At 38.8% G+C, this 23,769-nt stretch overlaps 1 protein-coding gene across 3 annotated transcripts in view; it reads right to left on the reverse strand.

Annotated features, from left to right (window-relative positions):
- The window catches only part of TMCC3 (transmembrane and coiled-coil domain family 3), a 125,408-nt gene that overhangs the window by 35,309 nt on the left and 66,330 nt on the right, over positions 1-23,769 (reverse strand). Inside the window, exon 1 of one of the 3 annotated variants that reach the window (XM_039358209.1) lies at positions 13,106-13,320. The exons of the other annotated variants lie outside the window; for them this stretch is intronic. Coding sequence (XP_039214143.1) covers positions 13,106-13,183 — 78 coding nt within the window. The 5' untranslated portion in view covers positions 13,184-13,320. Of the gene's footprint in view, positions 1-13,105; positions 13,321-23,769 lie in introns of those variants that run through there. 3 annotated transcript variants of the gene reach the window in all.

Below are 23,769 nucleotides of genomic sequence, written 5' to 3' on the forward strand. Positions count from 1 at the left end.
TTTATTATATTTTCTTTTATCTTTTTCTTTTTTCTTTTTTATTCTTTTTTCTTTAAAGCATTTTTCTTTTAGTATTTATGTTTTTCTATATATATATTATTGTTAATTATTTTATAATTTGTTCAATTAATGTATTTAGATTTATTCATGGTTTATATATTTTTTAAGATTTTTTGAAGAAATTTCAATTAAGCCTGTATTCAGCTCTGGGAAGGTTGGGGGAGGGAATGGGAGGGTTGGGGAGGTTTGGGGAAGGGTTGTTTTGTTTTTGTAAAATTTTAAAAAAATTTCAATTAAAAAATAATAATAATAATAATACATTGCACTGAGAACTCTTAAAAGAGCTTTGGGCTCAGCACATACTTTAAGCCAGGAAAGAATTGACACCTAAAGTAAGAATAAAAAAGCAGTTTAAGAAAAGTAAAAGACTGATGAAACATAAGAAAAACCCAGATTTTTCTATTGCAGGACAGAACAAATCCTTGCTAGAATAAACTTCTCACTGACTATATCGCTGTGTGCAACAGTTCTATAAACTAATTGGAGTTACAAGATCTGGACTGCAAAAGTCTGGATGAATGTTAAGATATCAGCAAAGAATTCAAAGTTTTTTGTATCTCTCTACTTCTGTCTAGTGGTTGTTCAGTTTTACAGCCTGGATCTGGTGATCCAAATACTAATGGATACCAAAGAATCAAAGAACCAAAAATAAGGGAACAAGTTGCTGCAGCTGAACTTCATCTGTTACAGGGTTTTTGTGTTTCTTGGACAACCCAGGGGATTATAGTGGTTGAGTTACAAACTCTGTGCTGGAAAAATTCTAGTGCCCCCTTAGGTGTGAAACCCAGCTGAGTAACTTTGGGTCAGTTACTCTCTCCCAGCCCAACCCATCTCACAGGATTGTTTTGTATGGAAAATAGGAGGAGGAAGAGGTATTATTTATAAAAATAATAAAGGCAGGATAAAAAAAAACCTGAAAATAAAATTGCATAGGACAAACATTATCGTATGGTGGAATCATAATATGGTAATTTAATATTCATGTTTTCAAATATAATTTATTTATTTATAAATATTTAATAAATACAGATAACGTACTGGAAAGAGAAATAAAGCTGAAAATGAAAATATGGTGTTAAATTATATTTAAAAACTAGAATCTCTATTGAAGAATTCTGGATCTGCTATATGGGGGCCACAGCTGAGAAAAACGTTTTTCTCTAGTGAAGTGTTTCTACTATATCTGATTAAAATCCGAGCATGTCTACTCTCCGTGTGAGAATCAGCCTTTTACTGACATCTAATCACTTTGGGGTCAAAGTTTAGATCACTCTAAATTTATTATTTAGGAACTGAGCTTGTTTTATATACGTACATTTATCCAGTATTTTTTAATGTTTTTTTCTCTTTCTTCTTTAGTTTAGTTTAATTTATATATTTTTTACTTTTTATTTTTTAAAAATAACATATTAGTTATCTTTCTCCCTCTTATGTTTATATGTTAAAGACAATTTAAAATATTAAAGGGAGGAAATGTGTCACCATTTGCTTAAATCAAGATTTCACATTTTAGGGGTGATTTTTTAGAAGGATGCTTTCAATTTTCAACTGTGAACACTTAGCAAACACTTTTCTCCATTCAATGCATATTTGAGTAACTTGCAAAAACTGAATGATCTTCTATTGTTATGGATTTTGTTTCAAAAGGAATCCAAAAGGTCTGAAAACCTGGTTCTGCCAGTTGTTTTGGGGCTCCTCTGGAGGTATGTCATACTGGAAGTGGTTAATGGACTGAGGTAACACTCCACCTACACCCAGTGCCCATCTAGATCCCTTTCTTGCCATCTTTGTTAATTTTAATTAAATTTTAATGTTAATATTTATTATTTTAATGTTTTATCTTGCTACTTTTACTTGATTGTAAGCTGCCCTAGGGTTGCCTCTTGGCAAGATGGGTGGCATATAAATTTAGTAAATAAATAAAACAAAAATAAAACATTTTTTTTCCTTTTAAACATTGTGACAAAATCATAATAAGGAGTGGCATGTACTTAAATACAGTACTCAGCACAACAGTTTCCATAATTTCTTCCAAAAGCAGAATCATCAATCAAATCTGGATTCACATACTGCATTAAGTCATATTGTGCTTTGTTTATTTTCATTTGGCCTGTGTGAATGAAATCCGGAGTTTCATTAATAAACCAGGAAAAAGGAAATTTACCCCCAAATCATGCTGTCATGGATTACAATACAGGTAAGTTCTCGAATGTAATGGAGCCTGCCCATTCAATTCGTAACTCGAAAATTTGTGGGAATGAATCTCGTACCTTGAACGAGATCACTCCCTGTTTTCATCCACACATTAGCTAATCAAATGCATGGGTGAATGTGCAGTTTGTTAAGTGCACATGAGGTATCTCAGGGTGGGGAAGGCCATGAGGGGGCTAGTGATGGAACAGGCCCCAAGGCCTCCTCGACCCACTAAGATACCTCATGCTTCCCCCTCCCTTCCTACCACACCGGACTCACTTACTTTGAAAAGATCTGTCTCCTCACTGCCGTAATTCCTGCTTTTGAGGGAGAGTCAATGAAAGCTCCTGCGTGCCATAATATCGCCAGAGTTCAGGCACCCATCCTCTTTTCCAAAGAATGGGTGCCTGAACTCTTGCGGTGTTTGCGGTGCCTGTCTCCTGCTCCCCAACACAGCCACACAGCTGCCACCTCCAGCCTCCGTTCAGGTGGCAGAGGCCTGGACGAGGCCTCCAACACATAGAACAGACCTTTGGAGGCCCGCAGAAGCCTCCCCGGCCTCTGTTCTGGGCGACAGTGGCCTGGACAAGGCCTCCAATGCCTGGAACAGATCTCCAGAGCCCCGTGGAACCCTCCCCCAGCCTCCATTCTGAGCATTGGAAGCCTGCAAGACGCCTTCGACATGCAGAACGGACCTCCAGAGGCCCACAGAAACCTCTTCTTGCCTCTGGTCCAGGCAGCAGCGGCCTGGACAAGGCCTTCAATGCATGGAACGGACCTCTGGAGGCCCACAGAAGCTTTCCCTGGCCTCCGTTCCGGATGGCTGCACCTGGACAAGACCTCCAAGGCACGGAATGGACCTCTGGGGCCCACGGAAGCCTCCCTCAGCCTTTGTTCCGGGCATTGGAGGCCTGCAGGATGAGCCAGGGTGAATGTTGGGGTGAACGACTGTAGTGGTGCAGCAACATTCGTAATTTCGGGACTTGGTCATAAACACCAGGGGACTCTTACACTCAGGGCTTTTTTACTCATAGAATGCCCAGAACGGAGTTCCGGCACCTTTTTTGGATGGAACCTTGTAGGGAAGGCAAGGCGGGTTGTATGACGTGTGTGAGTTCCGGCATTTTTTTTTTTAAAGAAAAAAAGCACTTCTTACACTTATTGCATAACTTTGAATGTTTGCTAAGGGAACACTCACACACACACACACACACAAAACCCAGCAAAACTGCTGGTTTTTTGCCTTTAAAAGGGAAAAATCCTACTTTAATGCTGAAACAACTAAGAATAACTTTACTGTCTCAGCTATGGGTTCAAGATGAAAACAAGGCAATAACATGAGGACATGGAAGAAAAACAGCTTTCCAAGTCATGCTTTGGATTGTACAATGAGAAAATGCCAAAATGCTTTGTGACAGACAATTCTGGGAAAAACTATGTTTTACCCATCATATGAATCCCAGTATAAGGTAGCAGCTGAGGAGAGAACAATTAATACTTTATTAGAACTGCAAATGTTTTATCTAAAACAGAAGCTGCATTTGCCCCTATTTGGTCAACAGTCACAGTCACCTAGGGATATTCTGATAATAATTATAAGCCAAAGGCTAAAACAAACATGGTGAGCTTTTTGATGTGTCACTGTTTTTACCACATCACCTTTTCTCTTCTGGATTTACTTTACACAGCTGCTCTGAGGCTCAGGGTGGCTGCTTGGGGTAAGGGCTTCTGGACATGTTCCCATCCATCAGGATAGCTGGCAAAGCAAAAAAGTTGAGACTGGAAAGCTTCATGGAGAAATGAAGAAGCTCCAGTATTAATGCACAGCTTACTCAGTCAGTTCATGAATTGGCACCACTTGCTTACTGTCAGAATGGCATTTGTGTAAACATTATTGAAAAATAAATCAAAGTCTACTCTAAGGATTAAACTCAATAACCTCCAGAGTATACAGGCATCATGCCAGCTGGCATTACATCTGAACATTTTGCACAGAGACAGCAACTATGACAAGAGTGCAAAATAGAGTTCTCTCATTTCCTTCATACCATTTCAGAAAGTCTGCTAGCTATGATTTTTTCTATATTTTCCAATAGTACCTATCTACAAACTGTCAAAAAAAGTATAAAAAGGAGTTAAGGACAGAAAAACATTCTAAGAACAGCCAAAAAATGTTTGGTTTATGATGAAAGTTTGGTTGAATTAGTAAAGGATACAAGGGGATGTAAGATTCTGAATGCAGGACAAATGATTATACGTATATGATTATACATATACAGTATAATCAATCATCATATGATACGTATATAATGTAACATTAGCAAGAAATCTTAGAAAAAAGCAAGCATGGAAGAAATGAAAGAAGTGAAAGGAATTACAGAGAAAAGAAAATGAATGAAGAAAAATGTGATTCTTATATGGTCTACCAAAGGAGGTATGGTGAACTGAAGTTTCACAGAGTTGACAACCATGGAAAAGACCAAGAAACCAGAGAATAGACCAGGAACATCTTGGAACATCTTCAGATAAAGAAGAAGCAAAGATTACCCATATGTGCTCTGGTCAGCTGTTCCATTTGAGAAGACTGAAGGACAGCAATTTTCTAGGGTTTTGGATGCTGGGAGACTAAGGGATTGCTCACAAACATGGTACAGCCTTTTAAAAAGCACTAAGTTCACAAACCTTACTCTCTAGTCCCCTTTGAAAATTGCCTATTAACCATTTTAAAGTTATTAGAGATTTCCAAATGAGAAATTTGAAAAGATTTTATTGGGAGAGTTTATCTTCAAATCTGAACAAAAGAAAAATAAGTATAAATTTGAGAACCTAAACAATGTGAAATGAACAGTAAAAAACTAAATAAGGTTTTGATCTTAAAAATTTATAAATGGACTAGGGTCCAGTTATATTTGGAATATTGAAACTTTTACAATAAGATTTTGAAATTAATTTTAAAGAACAAATAGATTTCATAGGAAATAGCTGTTTCTGCTTTTGAAAGACATAAAAGGGACAAGTAATTTCAGAATTTAAAAACTGCATCTTAGAGGGGACTAAAGAATTTAAGCAGAGGAAAAAATCTACAAGGCTATAAAATGCAAAATATTATAACAAAGGAAAATACAAACTATAAACCAAATAACTAAATGTCCTAGACAATTTTTTTTTCCTACTGGATTTACAAAACAGGGTTGTCAGAGCCTTGAAGAACTCTGTGTTATAGGAGAAATAATAAATAAAGAGAAATCAAATCCTATGACAATATTTGAATGAGCTGACTTATTTAATCAAGATTAAAATAAGGTATGTTGCTACTTCTGTCAACTCCTTCTGTACTTTATGCTGACAGAAGGACTGGATTTGTCTATAAATAAAGGATGGGATATAGAATAAAGAGATAAACCACAACATACCACACAGCCAACCACCAACCCTACCATACACAAAATGGGTATCAAAAATGATTCCAACCTCTAGGAATAGCAATAGTCCACAAATCCACAATCACACTCCTCCAGGAATTATCCAGAACCAAAGACAAGATACAGAAGGATGAAAGAAACAATATAATCTACAAAAATGATTGTAACAATTGCAACTAATTCTACATAGGACAAACATTATGTCAATTAAAAAACAGGTTCCATGAACACCGGCCACAATCTTAAATCCTTAATCTCTACCCACACTGATACCAAATAGCACCACTTCAATTGGAGCACACAAAAATCATCAGCCACACTACCACCCGCCACGCTTACAAGTTCATCGAAGCCTGGCACTCCGCAAGCAATTCCATCAACAGACACATTGATCTACAACCAGCATATGAACTCCTCAGAATCCAAATCAATTACACAGCTAACCAGAGACAGCACCGACCCTCAGCCAACCCACGCAAGCCCCCCCACCAGCACTTCACCTCCTAATGATCCTCACCAGATATAACTTCCCCATCACAAGACCAATCATAAGACTCCCGTTGATGACTCACACCTGACTCATCTCAAGACCCATCATAAGCCCTCACTTGACACACCTACACCTGACCCATCACAAGACCTACTGAGCAACGAAGCCCTTATAAACAGAACACTGACACTTAAACCCCACTGAAGATGTTACCTAGCCTGGTAACAAAACGTTGGGAAACCAACCCACAAATTTGGAGAATGAACCTTCACCCTCAAGAGATAATTTTTTGTAATCTTAGAGGAGGGTGTAGAGCAGTGGTTCTCAACCTGTGGGTCGGGACCCCATTTGGAGTTGAACGACCATTTCACGGGGGTTGCCATACAACGCAGTCCGCCATTTTTTTCCCCTTTTCCTTAGCTGTGCTACTCCCTTTTATTCTATTGGCTTCTATTGACTCTCTATTCAAGGGAGTCTATTCTATTGGCTTTCAAAAGCCCATAGGAATTGTCCAGGCTGTCTCTGCCCTGCTAAGCCCGCCAAAAGTCCCATTCTGCAAACGGTGCTGCACCAGTTGAGTAGTCCTCGACTTACGACTGGTTAGGTGTCGCGGCATTAAAAAGGTTGAGAACCACTGGTGTAGAGTCGGTAAATTAGTTTATACTTGTGAAGGTTACAAGTCATTTCTTATTCTTTTCTATTTATTATATTATTTTTCTTCTTTTTTTCTTGCACATTTTATTCTTTTCATTCTCTTCTCTTTTTTAGTTTATATAAAATTTTACTATTATAATCAAATTCCCAGTAAAATTATATATCAAAGAAAATATGATTCTTATACGAAAAAATAGATAAATTAATCTCTCAACAAAATGAGGAAAAGTAGAAGTTCAGAAGAGGACATGGAAGAAGAACAGAATTAAGAACATTGCAAAAACATGTGAAATAGCCTTAACAGGACATACTAATTGGATGCTTGATGGAATGATAAAATGAAACAGTATATGAATAACAAAATGTATATAAAAAATTAAAAAGAAACCAGAAAATATTGCATAATGTGTGTCTATATGTAAATGCAAATCAATATATTCCAATAAACAAACAACAATCAGGATTTAAAGAGGCAGAGGAAACAGACAACATTGATAGAAATAAATGTTTTGAAATGAGTAAAAAGTGCTAAATCAAAAGCCTCCAGAAGAGTGAATGAAATTAAAAATAACAGTGGCATTATTTGTGAGGAAATTAAGTTGAATGAGTGCCTTGTGTCAAATAATGTAATTGAAATTAATTTTATAAATATCAGTGACCAAGAAAAAAGATGTAAAGAAGTAATAAAACTGAAAGAATGCTAAACAAAATGATCTAATTAGAAAATAATAACTATGCCAGTTGTTTCCTGATAATTGATAATTGCCTGATAATTAGAAGAGAGAACTAGCAAGAATGAATGCAAAAAAGTAGTGAAAATGTACAAAAGATATTGATAAAGTAAATTTGCAAAGTGCACTGTGTTTTTATGAAGGGCAAGATAATATCATCACATTTTGTTCTTTAGCAAGTATTTGAGAAGTATACGAATAGGAGAAAATGAATTTATTGTATGCTTGTTTATTCAGAAAATGAATATGATAAATTATGGAATATTCTTTGAGAGCTGTACTATATAGTACTATGTACTACATGGAGTTGTACTTTACCTAGTGAATGCAATAAAAATAATACATAATGAGATAAATGTTAAGCAAATAGTTGAAAATAAAACCATTCAAATATAACTTCCTGAATTTGATTTGGAGAAAAACAGTATTCTAAATATTTTAATTTTTCAGAAGATTCTTATTTGCCATGTTACTTTGGAAAATGTAAGAAACAAGAAGATTTGTGGATATTGTTAATGTCTGATATTGAAGAAAGTCTCATTAATGTATTTTTAACTTCTCTAATAAAGTTATTGTAATATTCAAAGCTATGGGGGAAAATGAAAACATTAACTAGAACGCTTATTAAATTATTTAAATTATCACCCCTCTTGCAGCTAAGCTTCATATACATATTATTGATGCTAGCAGTCCTTATATAGTAATCTCATTAATTATATCAACACTACATATGACTTTCTTGGCTGTCTCTTTAAAAAAGATGTCTTTTCAAGCAAAAGGGACAGCTGCAATATGTATTTTCACAGCAGTGGTTATGGATAGGTTGAAACTATATATTCATCTGTCAATTTGGTGATAATGTTAATAACATTTGGATTCTTCCATGACTCCATCTGGGAGATGTTTATTTTCTAATTCTTTGGATCTGTGCTAGCAAGCCTTCTTGCATGCCTTACCCATCCATTTCTATAACCCTTCCTTCTAAATCAGGGGTTCTCAGCCTTGGCAACTTTAAGACTTGTGGACTTCAATTCCCAGAATTCCTCAGCCAGCTTTGCTGGCTGAGGAATTCTGGGAGTTGAAGTCCACAAGTCTTAAAGTTGCCAAGATTGAGAACCCCTGTTCTAAATAAAAATAGCCTTTACTCTGTATAGTAAGATTAGGACTGTCATCTGTTTCATTTTTTAAAAAAGCATGAACACAATATTCTCTGTACCAAAATATTGTTACACAGAAATTCCATTTACATAAATTAAGAAATAGTACAATAGGGCTATTCATAAACATGAAGCTGGTGAGAAGGAAAACCCATTTTATCCATTTTTTAAAAGCAACACCTTCCCTCTCCACTATGGAAAATATCCTTGGACAGAATCTCAGGAACTATAAAAGCAGCAGAAATATTAAACACTTCCCCTCAACATAATCTATATATTTCCTAGGAAAAAGTTAACAAAAATACGTATTTCATTCCAAAATACTTTAACTGTCTCCATTACTATATAGGGAGTGGAAATGCTACTAAGGTTATGCCACTATCAAAGACATGCAAAATGAGTTTATTTTAACTATTTAATTATAAGGAAACATTTGCTTATCCATGCAATGCATATGAATGAAATGAAAAGCTCAAAGGGAGGGACTAACATTTCAGAAGAGGAAGACTAATAATGTTTCAAGCTGTGCAATTTATCTATTTTGAAGCAGTAGCCTCATTTTAGAAAAAGAGTTGTTTTGTCTAAAGCCATAGATCAGGCAAATATTTATGCAAATAAACAAGTTATTATTTTTCTTTTTATTAAACAGAGATAGTTTTATCTACTGAATAGATTCTTTTCGATTATCAAGCCTTTGTTCCATTTGCAGTTAACTGTGAAGCAAATGCTAGCCTAATATCTTAGTCCAAGCTTTCCTCCAATATCTCAAATTTTTCCAATTTAGGCTTATTCCACATTAGTATTTAAACTATCAATTACTTAAGCTGTACAACAAAAAATAGATAATACTATATTATTTTATTCTTTTTATTTTTGTAGAATAACAAAAAAGGTTATTCAGAGGCAGTGACCTGTCTACATCTACAAAGATCAGAGAATCATGAGGCAACAGTTTTCCCTGTGCCATTCTACGGAAATGAAAATTGGATTTTGGAGAACCAGAACAGAAAGAGCATTGACACTCTGGAACTTTGTTGTTGGAGAAGATTCCTAAGAATACTGTGGACAGGCAAGCAAACAAAGAAATGGATAATTGAACAGATCACCCCAGAGTTCTTGAGGCACAAATGACTAGACTCAAATTATCATACTTTGGGCACATTATGCAAAAATGTAGCTCTCTGGAGAAGGCTCATGTGCAGGCAAAATGGAAGAGAAGAGAGGAGAGGAAAAAAGAAGAGTATGACTAGCAGTAAGATGGCAATAAGTGGCCTATTGGACAATATGTGACATATTTTTCCTTAAAAAAAATCTATCTGGTCCCGGGGTGGCGAACCTATGGCACGGATGCCACAGTTGGCATGCAGAGCCCTCTCTGTGGGCACACGCACCATCACCCCAATCCTAGGCCTTCAGTTGGGTTTTATAAAACCTTTTCGCTTTAGGCCTCCGCCGCCATGTGCAAGAAAAAAAAGGTTCAATCAATCAATTTCAACTTCTTGTGGGGAAAAAAAAAAGATCTGGCAAAGTTAGAATTGATTGATTGAACTTTTTAGTCCCACCCAGTCTGCCATTACCACCGTAACCACACCCACCCAATGGGCCACGCCCAGCCGGTATCCGACGATACATAAGTGGGTTTTGGTTTTCAGTTTGGGCACTCGGTCTCTAAAAGGTTCGCCATCACTGACCTGGTCACTGAAGTTAATAGCATGTAATCAATTAATAAAGCAATGCTTATTGGAGAACATGTATTCTACGAATGTTCTCTCAAAATCTCTGTGCAATATCCAGTAATAAGCAAGAGTTCCCTTTTATTCACACAAGAGGATTTTCACTTTGGGGATTGCATGCCCCAAACCACATCAGAGGGATCAGACCTATTAAAGCAAATCTACAGGGACTGGGAACATGAAATATAGGCACTTGGCAACAGAACAAAACTTTTGTTGTGTCAGCCCTTCAAGGTAGTCCAGATAAGAAATCAGAATCATGAGTACTAATACTACCTTTAGTGTAGGGACTTCACTTTTTGAGATACCCTCCCATTCTTTCTTTGGACTCAGATTTCTCTTATCAGATCAATGCGAAGGCTTTGGCTCTTCCTTTAGTCCAGTGGTTCTCAACCTGTGGGTCGGGACCCCATTTGGGGTCGAATGACCATTTCATGGGGGTCGCCAAACCACGCTGTCCGCCATTTTTTCCCCTTTTCCCTAGCTGTCCTACTCCCTCTTATTGGTGGCCACACCCACTTAGGGGTCACCACAACATGGGGAACTGTATTATGGGGTCACGGCATTAGAAAGGTTGAGAACCACTGCTTTAGTCACCATGGTTTTCTCAGCCCATTATAGGTTCTTACTTCTTTTATGTAATGATTACATTATCTATTTGTTTTTAATTTATTTTCAATACTTAAATTTCATCCCAATTCTAGCAGATTCTGGGTGGATAACAACATAAAGCATACATACAGAGAACCAAGAATAAATAAAACGTGATATAACAAGCTCCAGAAGCAACTTAAAGACAAAGCACTCCAAGAAGCATACTCAAACAATATGGTTTTAATTAGCATGCATATAATAAGCAGGATTCTGCCTGGTCCTGTATTCTTAGTCAGATATTTCAGCGTTTGAAATTGTCATACACTGTGAGCTGAAGGCAGGGATGGGCAACTGTTTTCAGTGGACACTTCTAAGGAATGGGATATTTCAACAATTTTACAACATTTCTTCCATATGCCTATGTTTCCTTCATCTTATGGCCAGCCCAGGGGTAAGACAGCTTTAAGTTGTCCTGAGCTGTTATGGTGTTGAAGTAACATCCTCTTATTTCATCACTGTCCAAGGACAACTTCAGGCTGTATCAAATTTGTTACTCTATGTCATCCCACACCCTGAAGGGAAGTCAGACAACTGCACTGACATGAAACAGAAGCAGGAGAGGGATTGGTACTGTGGAAAGCAAATTTCATGCCCATTTGATTTTCTGCTAATTCAAGGATAGGTCAATAGCATTTCAACTGAGCAGGAGGGAAATGCTCACAGGCTAACATATTTGGAGAACACCAGCTTGCGTTTTTACTACTGGTTTTAGGAATGTTTATTTCACTGCTGTCTCATGGTAAAATCACTGCACATAATGCTCTGTGAGAAACAGCATATGGCTGCAAAAATCACTGTCAGTGACTGGATAGAGGGAATGGCATTTCTGGATTCCTCATCTTTACTTTCAATAAGCCCTAACATTTTCCAGTATTTATTATGACAACATCATTAGGAAAGGCGGGTTTAAGCTCTTCTTCATCCCATTTTCTTATCTAAAATATTCCCAGAGGCTCATGTTTGCAAAAACAAATTAGTCCACAAAAAGGGTACTGGAAGTTAACCCCCCCCTTGCCCCACCCAAGATGCCACTGGTCTGATCAAATCTGAATTAAGATAGCACATCTCAATCATACAAATCACATCTATTTTGGCTGGCCCTGCATTCCATGAGTACCAATCAGATATTGCAGTGTCTGAAACTGTCATACACTCTCAGTTGAAACAGGGATGGGCAATTGTTGTCAGCAGAAAGCTGTACTGGACCTTATGTTTCCAAAGAAAAGTGGGGCTACTGAAAAATGAGCTTGGCACCGGACAAAAAATAATAAAAATAAATAAAATTAAATAATTAAAATGTAATTAATTACATTTATTTTATAAATTTTCTCTCTGCCCCATTAAAATTCAAGTAGGTTGCAACTTCTGAAAGCGTTAAGAACCACAAATCATGTTTCTCTGATTAAAGACCTCTACAAAATGCTTGAAGAATGCAGATTCCTAGCCAGACACAGAGACACAGGGGGCGAGGAGGGAGTGAAACTCAGGACTTAAATTTTCAGGATACTTTGACCACTTCAGCACGTGCAGGGCGCTGAAATCGAAACCTTAAAGGCGAGGAAATAAGCTCTCCACAGGCCCTCCGATTAATTTTTAGCTCTTTTACACCAGGCGAGCAAAGTGAGTGCCTGTAACGTCCGAAATGCACAGAGCTACGAAGCAACAACAGAGGCGCAATGCAGACGGCCCAGGATCCCGCGCAGCCACTCGCCCCTAAAGCCGAACTGAAACCCGACTCACGAAGCACTCCCACATGCCGAATTGAGCCGCCTGTGGACGCATGACAGACGGCAACCCCGGCAACCCGGAGGCCACAGGGCAGAACCAAAGGCAGGCAGGTCAGTCCCAGAAGGAAGCACGCTCGATATCGAGACTAAGGCAGCCCCGGCGGGCGAGGTTGTCCTGAATTAAACGAAACGAGAGGAATGTGGGAAGTTGTTCACCCAGCAGCCTCGCAGGCGAAGGGAACAGGAGCTGCGACAGACTAGGCAGCGGAGGGAAGCGCGGTTACCCGGGTCTTGAAGCGAGGGTGCCGCTCCGGGTCGGAGTAAGTTCTGTCCACAGCTAGGGCGGTATCGCTGCCAGGCATGGTGGCCCCCGCTTTCTTTCCCCACGCAGAGGAATCCTTCCGACCCAGACCCTTCGCGCTCAGCGGCAAAGTGGCTCGGTTCAGCTGCTTCTGCCCGCCTATCCCCGCCTCTTGGGCGGGCAGGAAAGAGAGCGGCGCGCACCAGCGGGAGACTCCCCCCAGCGGCTCTCCGGGCCGCCAGGAACGCCTTGCACCTTCGCCAGTCTTCGGCGCCTTCCTGAAAAGCGGCCGGCCAGGGGAAGCATCCGCGCGAGAGGGACGAGAGCCAGCTCCGGCGCGGGCTGCCCAAAGGCGGCAGACACGGAATAGCTAAGCAGCTGCCGCGGCCAGAGCCGAGCTCCCTGTTTCTCTCCACAGAAACGCTGCCGCTCGCTTTCCTTTCCCCCCCCCCCTCGCCTTTTCCGGAGTAATTACCGCCAGGAAAGGGGCTTGGCGTCGCTGACTTGAACGCCAAGGTCCCAAGCACATAACAGGAAATCGCCCTCTTCTTATCGAAGATGCCAGGAGGAACGAGGAGCCGCCAGAGCTCCCCTTCGGCTGAAACGGAAACTCCGTTACTTCACCAACGTCGGGAGAAGAAGACACTTCGGCTGGCTTCTGCTCGCTTGTAATCTTGTTGAAAAGTGAAGAAAATTGAGGGGAGACGTTGTTGCAGAACTGAGGAAAATGAAAAATGGAAAGGCAACAATCCATGTCACTTTTGAGAGTGGGAGCACTCAATCAATCCATCTCCCACCCCAAGTCCTGGAGGAATGGGGACGTAAATGGTTTTTTCAGTAAATGGTTTTCCCTCCCGGGCCCTGATTTTAGCTGTTGCCCCTGCCTCTTTTCTGAATGATAATACATTTTCTCTCAACATTTTCTCTCACTTCGTCGTGCTGGTTTTCTTGCAGACTAGTCACCTGCCAAGAGTAACTCAGCATCATGAGATTTCTTTTTATTATTTCTGAAAATCTCGTTGTTTCCTAAGCAGATACCACATATGGAGCATGACTTACTGTAGGAGAAACTAAATACTGTAGGCCAGATGTCAAACACAAAGTGGGGGGGGGCTGGATGTGGCCCACAAAATGATTTCATGTGGCCCATGAAGCCATCCTGGAAACAGTGAGGAAACGGCTCCCACTGCCTTAGCCCTGGCCCAGGCTGTCTGGGAGCCAATGTACAATTTTGTGGTGGCCATCTATGCTGAAACGCATTCAGTCTTAGCTCCACAAGGCCATCTGGAAACAGCAAGGAACCAACCCCTGGGTGCATGCTGGGGAGGTGTCACCCTTTGTGAGGAATGAAGAAATGGACCATGCCTTGGTGCTTGCCCCGGTCCCACCCCCTTGTGCCAGAGATCCTCAAATCTGTCCCACTCCTGCCCAGGCCCCCATAGGCACACTTGACACGAACGATGTAGAGCTGGTCATGCCCACCGGTAGGCCACACCCACTCCATCCACGCCCACCAGTAGGCTGCACCCACCTTGGCCACACACACCCCGAGGGCAACCGCAATGCTGATGCGGCCCTCAATTAAATTGAGTTTGACACCTCTGCTGTAGGCCAACACAGTGTGGACACATTGTTCATGTTTACTCATCCTTAACAATGGGGTACCAACTACTCATTGAGCTCACTAAAGCAATCACAAGATTGCTCACTAAGTTCATTTCAGAACTTGAAAATTGCTGAAAGATGCATGAAATTAAACTGAAGGCTCATGTGGTCTTAATGGCTGAAGGCTCTCCACTCATGAAATATGGGACCTGATATTTACTCGAGGACAGAACTTTAAGGTAGGAACAACTACTCTTACGGAAGTCTGTAAAAAGCAATCATACACTTGGCAAGTATTCACCCTGTGAACCAAGAACTACTGATATTTCTAATAACATATAGCTCAAGAATAAAGTAACTTTCCTGGCCTTTCAGTTCCTTCTAGCTAATCCATGATTTGCGAGTCTCTTAAGAAATATTTAAATATCTCATGATACCATCAGCGTGCACATTACTACCCCCAACAGTAAGGATGCAACTATAAAAATCAAGAAATTCATGCCTTCTCTAATAAAGAAAAGCTGAACATTTCTAAGGTAGGGAATCAAGTGCTAATGGAAACATGATACAGATGTAGAAAAATATATTTTGTGAAAAAAATGTTGAGATACTGGCTTTTTCTTTCATAATACCAAAACTTCATGTTACGCAAATGTTTAGCAGGAAATTCAGGGCAAACAAAATGTAATGTATATTTCCGAAGAAGACAATCCCAGAAAAATCAGTTGGATTTAAGGCCATATTGTGTAGTGGTTAAGGCACCAGAGCAGAAACCAGGAGACTGTGAATTCTAGTCCCATTTTAATCAGGAAGCCAACTAAGTGCCTCTTAGCCAGTCATACTCTATCAGCATCTACATGGAGGGAAGCATGCAGTGGGGTACCTCAAGTTCTGTTTTGGACCAAGTGTTCTTCAACATCTTTGTAAATTATCTAGATGGAGAATAGAAGGGGACTGCATTAAAATTGCAGAAAGTTGGGGGAAAATTGCTAACTTTTTGGAAGACAGACTCAAGATTCAGAAGGATCTTGACAGACTTGCACATAGGAGCCTATCCATTAAGTGAGAAAAGTAAGATACTGCACTTATGTAGAAAAAAACAAATGCATAAATATAGAATAGGTGATAACCAGCTCAACAGTAGTAACTAGTGGACCACCACTTAAGTATAAGCTGGCCATGGCGTGTGCTGGAGCTGCCAAAAAAGTCAGTGCAGTCCTAGGCTGCATCAACAAACAATCAAGATCACAAGAGCTGATAGTACCACTTTATACTGCACTAGTGAACCACACTTGGAATACTGCACCAAGTTCTGGTTGCCACGATACAAAAAAGATGCTGAGACCCTAGAAACAGTGCAGAGAAGAGCAACAAAGATGATTAAGGGTCTGGAGGCTAAACTTATGACAAACAGTTAAGAGAAGTATATATGTCTACTCTAGCCTAATGAAGAGAAGGATTGGGGTGACAGGATAGTTGCTTCCCATACTTGAGGGGCTGTCACAAAGAAGAGGAGGTCAACTTATTCTCCAAAACACCTGAGGGCAGAACAAGAAGCAATGGGTGGAAACTAGTTAAAGACAGATCCAACCAGGAACTAAGGAAAAATTTTCTGACAGTGAGAACAGTTAATCAATGGAAAGCTTTCCTCCTGGAGTTGTGGGTGCTCCATCGCTGGAGGTCTTCAAGAAAAGATTGGACAGCCATTTATCTGGGTTGGCATAAGGTCTCCAGCCTTGGGCAGTGGATTGGATTAGATCTCCAAGGTCTCTTCCAGCTCTAGAATTCTATGTAATCTTGTCAAAAAAAACTGTAGGAACAAGTCTAGAAAGTCAACAGTTTTATGGCCTTGTGGAAATAGGTTGCTGGTCACTGGGTGACAGAAAGTTATGGATAATTCCCCATTAAAACCCAAATAGAAGTCTTCCTTTCTGGTAAAAACTGTATTCACTGTATTAAAAACACTGTTGTAGATTTTTCCAGATCTTTAATAAATTAACATAATCATTACAGGGTTATAAAAAGGGAGTTCATTACTACATCTTTTGCAGTGAATCTTATAGGTTAAATAAATAGTTAATTACATAACTACTGAGTCTCAAATTCCTAAAGCTGAAAAACATTCAACATTCATTTGGTACCTTTTCTCAAATCTAGTGATCATTTCTAGTGTAATTCAATTAATGGATGCCTTAATTGATTATTTAGGAGCTCAAGCTAACCAGATTTAAGTCACTTTCATCTATTTGTTGCATTTTGTCCACCAGGTAAAAATAGACATCTTGTTTATTTTTTTCACAATTGCTAATCTTTGTGAATTACTGGTCTTTAACTTGGAAGGCTTTTACTGGACATTTTCAGGCTGCCTTTGCTTTGTCCTCATCCTTTCTTCAAAATCTACAGGCTCTCTGGAATCTTCCTTCCTTCCTTCCTTCCTTCCTTCCTTCCTTCCTTCCTTCCTTCCTTCCTTCCTTCCTTCCTTCCTTATTTACTTACTTATCCTACATTTGTTATATTTTATTAATAACTCAATGTAACAAACATATCTAATACTCCTTCCTCCTTCTATATTACCCACAACAACCTCCTTGTGAGGGGGTTTGGCTAAGAGTGAATGACTGGCCCAAAGTCACCCAAATGGCTTTCATCCTTAAAGTAGGACTACAACTCACATTCCCCTGGTTTCTAGCCTGGTTGCCTTACCTGTATTCTGAAAAAAAAATATTGTATTAATGTTCCAATGTCATCATGTTATCTGGAGATTTTGAATACCTTTTACCTATTTTGAGCATTTTATAGAAAAGTCTTCAAAATTTTATTTCTCAATTCAGGTTTTAGGAATAGACATGGTTTTAAATAACATTGTAATGGAACCTGAACATCTAAATAAGATAATTTTTTCAATTCCCTGTGAATGGTAGGCAAGTGTGCACTCTCTTTTAGCTTCCTTTATTTTCTTACCAATCAATGGTTTATGCTTGTGCAAGTGGGGATGCAAATGTGCTTGCCCGCTACTTCCACAGCCCAGTTCCGAACAGCTCAGTGCCTAGTGTGGGGCCATGGCCTGGGGGTTGGGGACCCCTGCTATAAAAGATAGATTATTTCCATAATATCTTTTTTCCACCATCTGTAGCTACCTAGAGTTTGGTGAGTAGGTGACAGGTATGTTAAACAGAGGTAGATAAATAGATGAATCCTTGAAGAAGCGGTGTGAAGTATCAAAAAGCAATTCTTCTTGGTTGCTAATAGCAATAGACTTAGACTTATATACCATCCCATAGTGCTTTACAGCACCCTATGGCTGGTTTACAATGTCAGCATTATTTGCATATTACCCCTAACATTCTGTGTCCTTATTTTACCGACCTCGGAAGGATGGAAGACTGAGTCAATTCTGAATTGGTTAGGATCAAACTCCTGACAGTGGAGATAGTTTATCTGCAGTACTGCATTCTAACCACTGTGCCACCAGGGCGGTACTCAGAAATCCTTCCTAGCAGGTTTAAAAGGGAATCACTACATTAGTGAGGTATGTATTCAATGCCACTTGCATTTTGATGTCTTTTAAAAAACAAACTACTGAAGCTTCATATTTTTTTCATACAATGAACTTTTAACTTTACAGGACTGACAATCAGACGAGAGCAGCCCAACATACAATTTTGAGTCTTAGTCAGGGTTTACATGACTGTGCATTATTATCTTCCTGATGCATTACTTCTCTCTATTGTAATTATCAAAAGATGTTAGGCCTCTAATTATGAAGTACTGTATCCCAGATAATTTTTTTGTTTTTCTTGTGCATATTTCTCTCTCTCTCTCTCTCTCTCTCTCTCTCTCTCTCTCTCTCTCTCTCTCTCTCTCTCTCTTTGTCTATTCAGTTTTGAATGGCAAGTATTAGCCAAGGTACAGATACAGGAAAACACATGCTTTTTCATTTTGTAGCACACTATGAATTGCCTTCATCACACAATTTCTTTCCAAGATAAGTAACTTCTACTCCAATGCTATTTGGCTTAGCATGTAAATAGCAATAAGTTGTAGCACCGTTCAGTGCCAATCAATATGAGAGAGAGAGGGGGGGGAGGGAGAGAGAGAGCTATGTGACATAGGACAGCATGAGAGAGCTATGTGACATAGGACATGATGTCTTTCATGAGTATACTATTGAAGAACACTCCATATTGTATCAATTTTTCATAATTATCCAAACTGAAGCATTCCATCTGTTCATGCACATGCTTCTTCTCCTGGATGTGTATGAATACACAAGAGGCACTTGTTCAAGTAGTTGAACTTTTGTGAGGTATTTTGTGAAAACCTGGACTCAGGTATTAGTTACAAATGTGACACCATCTGTTCTAATGCCTAAATGTTACCAAAGGTTAATTGCAATTTCAATTATACTTTCTTAAACATGAATAAAAAGTAAAGTTTAGTTTCCTTTACTTTCTTTCCAGTCTATGGTTTATAGTTACTTTTCTTATGCAAGTATGGACAGAAGAATAAAGAATCAAATTATATTAACTAGTGACAGTTTTGAATCCTGGGTTCTACATTTTTATTAGGGTGCTAATGTCAAGCTAAGGCCAACTATGAGATAGAAGAATTCAGCTAGAATTCAGTTCTTTATTTACACACAATAGATAGTATCATGCCAGACTGAACCTTTACCACACTCATCCTAAGGGATATACCTGGGAGATTCTAGGGAGCGAAATGGGACAACTCGCCTCAGCCAACTTGCCCCACCACCTCACCAGAGTCAACTTGCCTTGGCCAATTTGCTGTGACCAATTCAACATGGCCAACTCTCTGCAGGGCAACTTTACCATGGCCAACTTGTCATGGGACAACTTGCCAACTTAAAACACTTTTTTAATTTTTGTTATTCTCATTTCATTTTGCATCCTTCTTTAATTATTCTATTCCACTATTTCTTCGAAATTAGTGTAACTGTTGTCCCATGGTGAGTTGTTCTGTGGTGAATTGGCCATGGTGAATTGTCCTGCAGCCAGTTACCTGCAGCAAATTGACTGTTGTGAGTTGGCTGTGGCAAATTATTGTAGACTCTCTTCCTCTGTCTTCTATCCAGCTGCAGGCTCGGCTTCCTCTTATCTCCCCCTTCCCTTTTTGGAATGTGCTCCTCATTCCTGAGAAATTGTTTCACTGTGATCCATCACACAGCTTCTCTACCCCATCAGGTACTATTTCTCACAGCAAATGACCAAATATATTAAGTCACCTCCCTACCTTAAGATGTAATACATCCTAAAATATATTGGGAGGGGGAGAAGAGGGTTAGGGTTGTGGAAGGAGGAGTAAATAGGCAAGCAATATTGTGTGCAATTATTTCCATTTACACACACTAGAATTTAATTATGTGATGACTAAGATTAATTTTCCAATACCAAATGAAAAGTAAGAGAAAACAAGACAGATGGTACAATTCAGGGATTAAGATGTTAGAACAGATTATGAGCAGTGAGACCAAGGTTTCTTTATGAATTTATATGGCCATTCAGCTCAAATTATGTGGCTCAGGGTAGTTTCCAATAGACAAAGAACCTCAGAAATAATTAGTAAAAACTAACATAACACATTAAAATATTTAAAAGCAATACAATATGTCCTTGCATATGAATAAAAGTAATTCTACATTTGTTTATACACATATGGAGGCTAGTACAGAGCAGGCAGGCAGCTGTTACTTGTTTTTTTGATCACAGTATATTTTCTTAATTCAGTTTGCCAGCCATGTTTTAGTCAACCATTAGTTTTAATATTCTGTAATTTAGATTATCTATTTGACAAAAACCTGACCTTTGCAAATGTGCACAGATCATTTGTCTGCTTCCCTTTCCCCCTAGCATTCTTCAAAATATGGAAATCCTCTTTTAAAATTACACAATCACACTTCTGTCATTACGCCATCTAAGTGGGTTAATAGAATGGTAATGATGCACTAAATATTCTAGTTTACAAAGAAATAATCAGAGAAGATTCTTATGTATGCCTCACAGTACTTACAGTTCTCAATAGCCAAAGCCCAGGGGTGTACTTTAGGCATCTCTCTAAATCTCATTTCATACATATAATGATTATGTTCACTGTACTTAATGAATGTCAACATCTCCAACCACAGCTGATTTCATGGAGTAAATATTCACTAAACTAGTAAGTAGGAAGCATTAGATAGACTACTTTGGGATATATGGGATATATATGGGATATATATATATATATATATATATATATGGGATATATATATGGGATATATATATGGGAATATGTGTGTGTGTGTGAATATGTATATGTATATGTAAATATGCAAAGTCCATGATCTACATTATAATTAAATTATAGACTTGACACCCTTTCCACTTTGCCTGGATAAATCTAAATAGGTTCATAACTCAAAGGAAAAATGTTCTAACTCTATATTTTTCAACCATTTGACAACTTATTTCTTAATTTTAATCCAAACTATTTCTGTTTCTTAAGCATCAATGAAATGAATAAATGAATAAATTATCCTTTGATAACTCAAATGTATAAATGTTAAGTACTAAACACTTTTAAAATGCAATAATTACCACCTTATATCTCTTAATGTCTACAACAGTCAACAATGTACCAAAGTTGTTTTTAATGTGTTTAAAGTGCAGTTTGCACAAGTGTTACAATACTTAAATACAATAAGCTTTTGTACATTTTTATTTTTACTAATATAGGACACCAGAAGACTTGAAATAGGACTATTGAGTAAAATAAGTAGCAGCTGGATTGTCAGGTCTAACTTTAGGTAATTGAAGTAAACAATTATTTCCAATGATATGTATTTTCTCCTCTAATTTATAGTATTTTTTAAAGAGACACAAATAGTGGTGCTCAGATATTGTGCTTGGATGCCGTTGTCTTATTGTGCCTTCCCTAGAATGTTGTCTTTCAAAAATCATGATGCTTAAGAATCAGGATTAAGAAGAAAATTATTTTGGATCTATGTGAATAGATCTTATAATATAAAGAATTAGATGGGCTGATATTTTTCTTTCTAGAGTCTAGATCATAAAACTGATCAGCTAGATTAGATTTTAATAGGAACAAGGCAGTTTTCAAAGAAGAAGTATTGTTTGTTGTTGTGATGAAGTTAGAGAAAAAAAATTGTGTCAGATCCCAGGTTTTACTAATTTTTCACATCAGTGGAGGTTGGAATCTAGTCAGGTGGAAGATACGATATGACATAAATGTGTTCTTTATCTATTTTGTTTCCCCCTCATCCATTCTTGTCGTCTGATAGAATAATTGTCAGAGCAGAATTTTATCAATAAAAATAAAGACATGTGTATTAGATGAAGTGGGATGGGATTCACCAAAGCTTCTGAAATAATACATTTATTCATTTTTAGGTTCTACAAGATTGTGTTATATTTGAGGGATCTTGGTCTTACCAAGGCTTTTTAGAGTGGTACTAGTACTTCACATGGTGATTTGAGGGGAACGCATCAAATTTCCAGATGACACGAAGCTGGCAGGAATAGCCAACATCCCAAAAGATAGGCTTAAGATTCAGATGGATCTCGATAGACTTGTTCACTAGACCCTATCCAACGAAATGAAATTTAATATAGAGAAAAGTCTTACTTTAGGCAAGAAAAATCAAAAGTATAGGTACAGACTAGCTGAAACGTGGCTCAACACAAGTAACTGAAAAGGGGATCTTGGAGTCCTAGTGGACAACCATCAGTCAACAGTCTATCAGCAGCCAAAAAGCCAATGCAATCCTAGGTAGCATTAACAGAGGGATGGAATCAAGATCCGTGTGAAGTACTAGTACCACTCTAAAAAGCCTTGGTAAGACCATACTTAGAATATTGCACTAATTTTGGTCACCCCAAACTTGAGACTTTGGAAAGAGTATAGAGAAAAGCAACAAAAATGATTGGGGCCTAGAAGCTAAATCATATGAAGAACAATTGCAGGAACTTGTTCTGTCCTAGCCTCTGCAAATATTGCTCAACCGCTTACTTGTGAGGAAAAACCCCTTTGCATTAAACAAGGCAGGACTTGGTAAGATAAACCCCTTTTATTCTGACACAGCTTTTAAGGAACAAAACTTCAACCAGTCTTTTAGTTGTTGAAATGAACAAAATCAGTCTCTGAGTTCTCAGCTGGAATGCTCAAGGTTTAAGTCACTCAAACGCACAAAAATCCGACAAACCTGGTTAAATATCCAAGAATCCTGAGGCAAGAAATCCAATGACAGAAGCACAAACAGTTGCCTTTGGCAACCAGCCCCTCCCATACCTCTCCTTATAGTCCAGCCAGGGTGTGGCTTCTTAGAGTCTTTTACTTTTCCTGGAGAGCCGCCCCACTGCCCTCCGTTGTCCTGCATGCCTTTCCTCCCTGCGCATCCGTGCATCTGGAACAGGCCCCATCTCTTCCTCGTCTTTGGTCAGTTCTGGCCCCCAACCCAGCTGCCTGAGCGTGAGTATATGAACCTAGTATCCCATCTAGCTCAGAGTCTTCATGTTCCTCAAAGCCTTCCACAGATTCCAATGTGACCCCAGGCAACCCTTTCCCCTCATCTGATTCATCTGACTCGGCTGCCAGATCTGTTGGCAGGTGAGGACTCACAAGAGAACTGGGTATATCTAGTCTAGTGAAAAGAAGGACCAGCAGTGACATAATACCAGTCTTCCAATACTTGAAGGGCTGACACAAGGAAGAGGGGGCCAACTTTTTTACTAAAGCACTTGTAGACAGGACAAGAAATGATGGATGGAAACTAAACGAGTAGAGAAACAACCTAGATCCTAGAACTGCTAAAGAGAAAATTCTAACAGTGAGAACAATTAATTAGTGCAACAAATTTCCATCGGAAGTTGTGTTCTTAAGTTCTTAAAAAGAGACTGAACAACCATTTATCAGAAATAATATAAGTCTTCTGCAAGAGCATGGGGTTGGACTAAATTACCTCCAAAGTCCCTTCCAACTCTGTTACTGTGATCTCTGAGTTGGTTGACTCAGAGGGCACCAATG

This window comes from Crotalus tigris, unplaced genomic scaffold, assembly GCF_016545835.1.
Source record: "Crotalus tigris isolate CLP2741 ecotype Arizona unplaced genomic scaffold, ASM1654583v1 scf7180000019004.2909048, whole genome shotgun sequence".
In the NCBI taxonomy this organism is placed as follows: Eukaryota; Metazoa; Chordata; class Lepidosauria; order Squamata; family Viperidae; genus Crotalus; species Crotalus tigris.